At 47.9% G+C, this 10,243-nt stretch overlaps 1 protein-coding gene across 2 annotated transcripts in view; it reads left to right on the top strand.

Annotated features, from left to right (window-relative positions):
* The first annotated feature begins 6,017 nt into the window (after positions 1-6,017).
* Positions 6,018-10,243, top strand: part of SP3 (Sp3 transcription factor) — a 59,070-nt gene continuing 54,844 nt past the window's right edge. For both annotated transcript variants that reach the window (XM_026454232.2, XM_026454231.2), the window contains exons 1-3: positions 6,018-7,103; positions 7,726-7,871; positions 8,371-8,493. In XM_026454232.2, the coding sequence (XP_026310017.1) occupies positions 7,097-7,103; positions 7,726-7,871; positions 8,371-8,493 (276 nt within the window). In that variant the 5' untranslated portion in view covers positions 6,018-7,096. The remainder of the gene's footprint in view (positions 7,104-7,725; positions 7,872-8,370; positions 8,494-10,243) is intronic.

Below are 10,243 nucleotides of genomic sequence, written 5' to 3'. Positions count from 1 at the left end.
AGCGGTGGCTTTTTAAATTTTTATTTTTGAGACACGGTCTCTGTCACCAAGGCTCGGGTGCAGTGGCACAATCACAGCTCACTGCAGCCTTGACCTCCCCGGGCTCAGGTGATCCTCCTGCCTTAACCTCCAGAGTAGCTGGGACTACAGGTGCACACCACCATGCCCAGCTAATTTTTGTATTTTTTGTTAGAGTTGAGGTTTTGCCATGATGCTAAGGCTGGTCTTGAATTCCAAAGTGTTGAGATTGGCCACAATGCCTGGCCAGCAGTGGCTTTATGGAAAGAGGTTAAGACTTGAATTGAAGCATGGGGAGGGGAGAAGGAAAATCCTGGTGACAGAGGGCCAGTAAACTCTCCGTGGTTAGAGTGACCACAGGACAGTGAGGAGCTGGGACAGATGCCCTGATATGCATTAGATCATTTGAATCACTCAAATTTTTTGAGTCAGGTTAAGGAAGACTAATTTGGTGGTAGATGTAGAACAGAAAGGAGCAACAAAGTCTGGAGGCCTGTCTAGGGCAACAAAAGTGGGCCAGGGCATAGCATGCTTTGATCCCTTCCAGAAGGAGCTGACTGACCCCCCAGTGATTTCTGAATTCGGAAGACAGTCCTTTGGCAAAGCATCTGATGTATTGTAGGCTTTGTTATTTCTCTTCTCTATTATTTGAATTTGTGTATGTTTATATTTTGCTTCTTGCTCTGTGGCCCAGGATGGAGTGTGGTGGTGCAATCACGGCTCACTGCAGCCTTGACTTCCTGAGCTCAAGGAATCCTCCCATCTCAGCTTCCCAAGTAGCAAGGACTGCAGGCATGCACCCCCATGCCTGGCTAATTAAAAAAATTTTTTTGTAGAGTTGAGGTCTCAGTATGTTGCCTAGGCTAGTCTTGAACTCCTGGGCTCCAGTGTTCCTCCTGCCTTGGCCTCCCGAAGTGCTGGGAGGCATGCGTCACTGGGCCTGGCCTATATTTTGTTTCTTTTCTTTTTCTTTTTTTTTTTTGAGACGGAGTCTTGCTCTGTCGCCCAGCCTGGAGTGCAGTGACGCTATCTCGGCTCACTGCAAACTCCACCTCCCAGGTTCATACCTTTCTCCTGCCTCAGCCTCCTGAGTAGCTGGGACTACAGGCGCCCGCCACCATGCCTGGCTAATTTTTTTGTATTTTTAGTAGAGACGCAGTTTCACTGTGTTAGCCAATATGGTCTCAATCTCCTGACCTCATGATCAGGAGGCCTCAGCCTCCCAAAGTGCTGGGATTACAGGCATTAGCCACCGCGCCCGGCCCTATATTTTGTTTCTTAACTGGATGTCCACTCCTTGAGGATAGGGACCATGCAGCATCTTGTAGAGCAGGGTTCAATAAATGTGATTTCAATGAACAGGTAGGTGAGAGTGTCTGCAGGAAAACTTGGCAGTCAGCACCTGGTAAGTGGCTGCCTATGGGAGAGGGAAGGGAGATGTGTCAAAGGTAATTTCCCGTATGGGTTTCTGAGAGAATGATGGCCTCACTGTCACAGACAGAAGCTTCGGAAGGGAGGAGGAGCTGGTTGTGTAGAGAAAGCTATGAGTTTAGCTTTAAACATTCTGAGTTTGAGGTGAAAGTGAGACATTCAAGAGGAATTCACAGTGCTTAAAGATATAGAATAAGGCCTGGTACGGCGGCTCACGCCTGTAATCCCAGCACTTTGGGAGGCCGAGACAGGTGGATCATTTGCGGTCAGGAGTTTGAGACCAGCCTGGCCAACATGATGAAACCCCGTCTCTACTAAAAATGCAAAAAAATTTAGCTGGGCCTGATGGCGTGTGCCTGTAGTCCCAGCTACTTGGGAGGCTGAGGCAGGAGAATCGCTTGAACCCAGGAGGTAGAGACTGCAGTGAGCTGAGATCATGCCAGTGCACTCCAGCCTGGGCGACAAGAGTGAAACTTTGTCTAAAAAAAAAAAAAAAAGGATATAGAACAAGAACTCAGGTGACAGGAGATAACTAGAGGTTTGGGAGTGAGTTTGGAGATGAGGGCTGACATTATAGAACGCTGTGTTTCCAGCTTCTGAAGAAAAGCCCGGGGAACCAAAAACTGAAAAGAAACCCTAAAGTGGCACTGTCTGATATGACAGCCACTAGCCACATGTGGCCATTCGCATTTAACTTTAATTAAAATAAAAAAAACTTCAGTTCCTCAGTCACACTAGCCACATTTCCAAGTTCCTAATGGTTACATGTGGTTAGTGGCTATGGTAATAGGCAGTGCACACATAGAATATTTCCATCACCACAGGTAGCCTTTTATGGGACTGCACTGTAAAGATACAGAGAAATATATATTTAAGAGAAAACCAGAAAGCTGATAATGTTCAAGGGAGGAGGGAGTGTTAAGAAGGAAATGTTTACAGTGTTAGATGCTGAAATTGGGTACAGAATTATATTAGGAAGGCAGTAAGAAGAGAGCAAGTTACTGAGACTTTGGACAAGGAAAGGGAGGAAAGAAAAAAGATAGTAGCTAGGGACAACCAGTTACATGGAGGATTTTTAAAGATAGGAAGGAATGTTTATCCTTCAAACATAGCTATGTTTAAAGACAAATGGACAAAGGCCTGTGAAGATGGTAAGAGTCCCCAAATCCAAGCCTGCCCTTGCTTCTCTTTGTGGCTCTAGACTCAATTTGACAACAGTCTGTTGGCTATCCATCTCATGGAAGTCCTGCTAGCGCCTCCAGCTCAGCACATCTAAGACCAAATTCATAATGGCCCACCACTTACTCATGCCCTTTTAAAATCCTTTATTTCAGTTCATCTTTCCATTTACTAAAAGCTGGCAAACTTAGTTATATTTGAATCATTCTCTCTTGCTTCCAGCCCTTTGATCAGTTACCTGAGCATACTTACTTATTGTAGTACTTCTCCTATCAGGTACTTTTTTTTTTTTTTTTTTAGTTTAAAATAATGCTTAGTTTAAAATAGTATTTCAGGCAAAGAGAACAATATAGAGAATACAATAATAATACACTCAGCCTAGCTTAAGTAAAACTTGCAAATGTAAACAAAGCCCATGGGAAACTCATTCAAATCCCATTCTCTTCATACCAAGGGTAATCACCATTTTAAATTTAGCACATCATTCCTTTGCAATTACAATGTTACTACATAAGTACATACCCATATATAGTATAGAATATAATTTGGTACATTAAAAAACTTTATATAAATACAGTAGTAGCATAATGTTTATCCTTCTATAACTAGCTTTTTTCACACAATATTGAGATTTATCCATGGTCATCTTATTATGGATTGTTCTGTTTATACATTAATGCATATATTATACATAGTTATGTGTGTATAGATTATACATATATATGTGTGTATAATTGCATTTTTTATTCCAGCTGTTTGGTTGGAATGGAGTGATGTTATGGTGCAGCACTCAGCCATTTTAGGGGGAAGTGGAAAAATTCTGTTCCTTAAAGGCAGGTAAAAACTGCCAGCACAGAATTTCCTCAAATTGTTTTGGAAGAAAATGTATAAATAATATCCAGCACTGTGATTCTCTCCCTGTTAAGCAATTGCAATTTTGGGTTACTATGTAAATGTAGCAGTAGGTGCCACTGACAGGCAGTTTCTATTAAGAAAGTAAGTATTTTAATTAAATTGTATTTCAGCTGGGCTCATGCCTATAATCCCAGCACTTTAGGAGGCAGAGGCAGGCAGATCACAAGGTCAGCAGTTTAAGACCAGCCTGGCCAATATGGTGAAACCCTGTCTCTACTAAAAATACAAAAATTAGCTAGGCGTGGTGGTGGGCGCCTGTAATCCCAGCTACCGGGGAGGCTGAAGCAGAAGAATTGCTTGAAGCCGGGAGGCAGAGGTTGTAGTGAGCCAAGACCATGCCATTGCACTGCAGCCGGGATGACAGAGCGAGACTCCGTCTCAAAAAAAAAAAATTGTATTTCATGACTTGACTACAATACTGAAATAGGTAGGAAAAGGTGTTCTTTCAAGAGACTATCTTCATTTCCAGCCATTTTTAAAAGATAGTCCATGACAGTAACTCAAGTGTGGTCTAAGAGGGTTCTCTGAATCTGACTAAAGTAGCGAGTGATGCTTTTGGTATATGCATCTTTTGTTGTTAAAAAAATTGATACATATTTGTACACATTTACGGGGTACATGTGGTATTTTGATACACGTATACAGTGTTGTAATGATCAAATCAGAGTGTTTAGGGTATCTATCACTTTGGACATTTTTTTTCTGCCCCCTCTCCCGTCACCTTGAACATCTGTCATTTCTTGGGTTGGGAACATTTCAAATCTTCCCTTCTGGTTATTTTGAAATATATAATATATTGCTATTTACTATAGTCACCCTACTGTGCTACTGAACACTAGAAATTATTCCTTCTATCTAACTGTATGTTTGTACCAATTAACCAACCTCTCTTTGTCACCCCACCTCTATATATATCTCTTAAAAGCATCCCATCAAAAGCAGTATGTTCAGATAGGTCATTTAAAAATTTTTTTTAGACAGTCTCTGTCTTGCTGGAGTGCAGTGGTGCTGTCTCAGCTCACTGCAAACTCCACTTCCCAGGTTCAAGCGATTCTCCTGTCTCAGCCTCTTGAGTAGCTGGGATTACATGTGTGCACCACCATGCCTGGTTAATTTTTGTATTTCAAGTTGAGACGGGGTTTTACCATGGCAGTCAGGCTGGTCTTGAACTTCTGACCTCAAGTGATCTGCCTGCCTCGGCCTCCCAAAGTGCTGGGATTACAGGTATGAGCCACCGTGCCCAGCTAGGCTATTTTTTTTTTTTTTTGTAAGTGTTTTTTGTTTGTTAAAATGGTCTATGGATGTGCCATCCCCACCCCCCAAAAAAGAAAAAGACTTCATGTCTTATATCATTTGCCAACTGGTATGAATGAAGAAATGAATTTAATTCCTGTGGCCAAATACTTTGCTCTCTAGGTGGCTGGACTAACACTTTGCAAAAATGGTATGGCAATAGTGTAGAACATATCCCCACTCCTGAAAAAACAAACAAACAAACAAAAAATCTGAAAATACCTGAAATATCCTTTCTAGGGAAAGAGCTACCTTCCACCCAACAGATCCAGGCAGGAACAGAGTGATAATAGTGACTTCCCTTCCTCTCTCCCAGTCTACTTATTTTCACTTTTCACCTATCCTGCTCTTCAGGGCACCCATCTCTTTCTCCCTTCCCCCCACCCCAAATCAGGTTATTTTGTGACTTTTATTTCCTTCAAAGTTTTTGTTGTAAAATAGTACACAGGTTATACCATTCAACTTTGAAAGTTATTTTTCCACTTAAATGAGACTACAAGGTCTTACTATTAGGAGAGATGAACCTTATTCTTGGACTCAGAATTTTGAGTCTCGTTTCCGCATGTTTGTGGTTTTTAGGTCAATTCCCTAGAAATTTGATCTTTGTACAATTAAGAGCAAAGTAACCATACAATGTTTCTGATCCTGTGAGCATAGGCGGTTAACTGCTTTGGAACTGGGATGCAAACTCACTATCTCACAAATGGATTACCTATTAAGTTAGTACACACAAAATCTAGTTAAAGTGCTTCACAACCTCATCCACCAGCACATCATCACATATCTCATATCACACAGAATACAATTATCACAGAAAACTGATTCTTGAGCCAGATTTCTAAAAAAGAGGTATTGTGGACAGTGTTTCCACCTCTTGAATTTAACTTCTTTGTTGGCAACTATACTTGAAGGTAACAGGGAGCGATATCTCTTAGTTGGCAAAACACAGACATAAAACCTCAGCATTTCCCCCCAGGATGACAGCAAGATATCAAGTATGCCAAAGAAGGAAGGAGTGTTAACCTAATCCAGTGAGTGAAACAAGATTTTAAAATACAACAAAAATGTTCCAATGGGGGAAAAAAGGTACTTCACCAGTTCACGACTTTAAAAACGTTGGCAATGGTTGATGGGCTTGTTTCAGGAGATATCTGACTTTGTACCGAGAGGATTAAGAGGCTGGGAATAATACATTTGTGCAGCAAAATGATTATGTGACTGACTTTTAAAAAAACAGTATTCTGCCCCATTGGATACATACACATACCACAGGTAAAATGAAATATACTTTTAAGTGCCCGTTTTGGTGCCACTGGCCAAAATTAATACTCTCCTTCCGTATGTGAGGTGACTTGAGATTTCTTTTTTGCTTTAAATGCCTGCCTTCACGGTACGTGAAAGTGGGAGACTGGTTGGAAAGCTGGGGCTAAGGGGGCTGGGAGCGAGATGGCTGTCTGTGAATCAGAAAGCTGGAGGTGTGTGAGAAAAATCCTCCTCCAGCCTCGGAGGGGGTGTCTCCCCTAATACCAGCTCCCTCCCCCCGGGCTCGTGGGGCGGGTCTGGTTTGCTCAGTAGCGGCAGCGGCCGCAGCAGCAGCCCCGGGGCTGAGCGGCGGTGGCCTCCTGGCAGCGCAGGCAAGCGGCGGCTCCAAGAGCGCGAGGCCCTGGGGAGATCCGGCCGAGGCTGCTGCCGGGATGGAGGAAGCCTCCAGTGGAGCCGGAGCCACGGGGGACGAATTTCCTCCCCAGCTCAGCTCCCCTACAGCTTGGCTAGGCCTGCTCCGAGCGCCTGCGAGGTGGAGGAGGCCTACGCCTCGGGCCTGGCAGCGGCAGCCGGCGAAAGAGGCGGACACAGCGGGGTAACCCGGGAACCGTAGCCGCTTTCGGAAACCTACGCTGCCACGGCCGCTCATTGTCTCTCCCCTTCCACCCGGGGGGCAAACAGGAAGCGCGCCGCCTGGCACAGCGACGGACGAGCGCCTGGACCAATGAGCAAATCCGACGGAGAACACGGCGGCGAATGAGGGCCAAGAAGAGGGGCGGGAGTTCCGGGCAGGCTGTCACCCTCTTCCCCCCTTTTGGGCTGGAGGCTCCACCTTTTGTGTTTCCCGCACAGTCAATCAAAATAGGAAAAAAAAATCCCCGGACCGCTCCGGCCGTGTCCGCCGCCGCTTCCCGCATCCTCTCCCGCCGCCGCCGCCTTCGCTCCTCACCATGTGTAAGGCGGCGGGGAGCCCCGCCTGAGGTGCCCTAAACACACTATGACCGGTACGTAAAGCCGAGAGAGCAACCCTTGCTGCTGCCGCCGCCGCCGCCGCTGCCGCCGACCACAGCCAGCCCGGGGCCGCTGCCGCCGGTCCCGGCCCCGTGTGTGCGACCGAGTGTCTGTGAGAGGCAGAAAGCTGCACTCCCCTGCGCCTCCCTCCCCTCCCCGCCAGCCACCGTCCACCCCCGAAGCCCCAGCAACGCCGTTTCCCCGCCAGGCCCCAGGGCGGGCGGCCCGGTCCGCCGGGAGCGCATCCCCCTGTGTGCGGGCGCGGGCGGGTGTGTGTGAGTGACTGACGGTGCGAGAGGAGCGAGCGCGAGTGAGAGCGAGCGGCGCGAAGGGAAAGGGGAGGAGAGGAGAGGAGAGGGGGCAGGGGCAGCGCGGGGAGGAGGAGGAGGAGGGAAAGAGGAGTAGGAGGAGGGTTACAGGCAGCGGCGGGCGGGGGCAGCAGCAGGAGGGGAGGAGGGAGCCGCCGCCGCCGCCGCCGCCGCCGGGGGGCGGGTGGGGGAGGGGAAGGGGCCTGGGTCCGGGCTTTGGGAGTAATTTCGCCTCGGCCCACGGGCCCCCTCCCTCTCCGCCACCCGCCTTCCTCCCCACCCCCACCCCCCCGCGCTGTGCCTGCAGCTCCCGAAAAGCCCGTGAAACAAGAGGAAATGGCTGCCTTGGACGTGGACAGCGGCGGCGGCGGCGGTGGCGGCGGCGGCCACGGCGAGTATCTGCAGCAGCAGCAACAGCACGGAAACGGCGCGGTGGCGGCGGCGGCGGCCCAGGTGAGGAGCGGCTGAGCCCCGGCCCAGCTCCCCCCTCGCGCCGCTTTCTCCTCCCCTCGCCTCTCCCCTCCCTCTTCGCCTCACCCCTCCCTCCTCCCCTCTCCCCTCCCCTCCCCCCGCCTCGGGAGCTGCCGGCCCGAGGCGCCAACGCTCCGACCCCGCCTGCGCCGCCCCGCCCCGCCCGCCTGCCGCCTTTTTGTGCGCGTGTGAGTGTGGGCCCCAGCGTGCCCTTTCGGGGGTGGGTTCCGGGCGGAAGGCGGAGGCCCCGCGCGCAGCCCGCCGCCCGTCTGCCCGCAGACCGGGGAGTCGGGGTTCGGGGAGCGGGGGACGCCAGGCGGGGGCCGGCGGCGGGACCAAGAGGAGGAGGAGAGTGCGGGCTGGCGCTCGCCCGGGCGCAGTCGGCGGGGACCGAGTCGCACTTCCTGTGCGAGCGGCTGCCCGGCCCTAACCGCCACCCCCTCCCCCTGTCTCCCTCTCTGAACCCGCCCATTGGGGGTAGGACACTCAGCCGTCACCGCTCGCTCTGCTGGCCGCTACCTGCAGCAAGATAGGGCCGCCATCGCCGGGCGACGACGAGGAGGAGGCGGCCGCCGCAGCCGGGGCCCCCGCCGCCGCCGGAGCGGTAAGTCCCGCGCGCGGCCCGCCCCCCCTGAGGCCCGGCGCCCGCCATCCGGGGCCCGTGGCGCGCCCGCCCAAAAGGCCTCCCCGGCGCCCGCGCTTCCCCCGAGCCGCACGGGCCGCTGGGCTCCAGGGCGCCCTTTCCTGCTCTTTCGCATCCCTGTTTGGATCTGAAGCCAGCCCAGGCTTTCTCGAAATTGTCACTGCGGCAGCTCGCGCAAAATTCTTCACAAAATGAAGTCTGAGAGGGCGGGGGTAGAGGACTCCAAAATGGATGTTTGAGCAATTCATATCAGTGCTGAAAACTCCTTCGCTGAACACTACAAAATTTTCAAGCACAGCCTATCGGCCATAGGTAGTATCAACTAGAAGCAGTGTCTTTAGTTTTTAGTATTTTTGAACCTGGAGCATTTTCTATTGGAAGTTACAGGATCTTACTGTTTTAAATCATACATTATTTTTTAAAAATGAGGGTTTATTCTTTGAATTACCCTTTTGTATGCAGGAGTGAACACTTTGCTTTTTTAGTGACCATTCAAAATCGTTGAATTTTAGTTTTTGCAGACTACTTAAATTTGCAGTGACTTTTTTTTGTAAGAGGCGTAAGTGAAACATGTTAGCAGCCTTTGAAATTAGCAAGTTGCTTAGATAGTACTTTATCTTAGTACTTTATCTTTTGAAATTGAATATGACTATCAGTGTTAGAAAAGTATATGTAAGAAATTGTATTTACATGCATGCTAATACTGCAGTACTTACAGTTGAATATGATTGGCAAAAGTATATTTTCGTTTTATTACGACTGCTAGTCAGGTAAGATGTGGTGGGATTCTTTCTGTAGTGTTTTCACAGTGTCGGGGCAAGGGGAGGAGCTCGCCTGTGTTATGTGAGGGGTTAATACAAATAGGGTAGGAATAGTTTTTAGACTGTTAATTGTGAATTTTACATTTGGATCATCACTGTTGTGTAGATTTGTTCACCTGTTAAAATAATGAAAACCCTCTCGTGAGTGTGTGTGTGTGTGTGTGTGTGGTGGATCATAGGAATTGATTTGTGGAGTGATATTTTGAATAGTCACTGAAGAAAGAGAAGTTTGGTATTTGGTATAGTCTACAGCAAATGCTTAGTATGTCCAGATTTTTTTTTTAGGTTAAACCAATGTTAAGCTATTATTGGTAAATAGATTTGTAATTTTAGTGTTTCGTTATAGGGGATGTGAATAGTTTTAATGTCTTTTTTCATAAGCAGATTAAGATGTAAAAATGTAAAATTGTATTAGGTAGTGTTATTTTTAAATACATTTATGGATTGGTAGGCCTTTATTTCACCTCATTTCAGCTTCACTGAGGTTTGGTATACCTTTTTTATGAACTGTATCCCTCTAGTTCCAAAGTGCCAAAAGAAATTGACTATCTTAAACTGCATAAGTAAAATTGAAAAGCAGATTGCTTCTACTGATCTTTTTTATATTTCAAATGGAACAAAACTTTTCTTGTAGCTGTAATTTGTAAAGTTTAGGTATCAGTTTACAGATGGGGGAGGGGAGAAGTAAGGAACTATGGGTGAAAAATGTGTATGTACATGTGTATGTGAGTCTGAGGCCCAAGGATAGAATACTGTCTCCAGCCTTAGCCAGCTGTGGCCATATGCTTGTAGGGAAGTTTCCATGCTGCTTTAGCTGCTTCTCTGAATTACCAAATCATTCCTGACAACACATATTTTGCCAGATGAACATGAACTAGAATAAATCTGAT

This window comes from Piliocolobus tephrosceles, chromosome 11, assembly GCF_002776525.5.
Source record: "Piliocolobus tephrosceles isolate RC106 chromosome 11, ASM277652v3, whole genome shotgun sequence".
In the NCBI taxonomy this organism is placed as follows: domain Eukaryota; kingdom Metazoa; phylum Chordata; class Mammalia; order Primates; family Cercopithecidae; genus Piliocolobus; species Piliocolobus tephrosceles.
The sequence above is the reverse complement of the archived record's forward strand: the minus strand, read 5'-3'. Positions and strand labels throughout refer to the sequence as shown.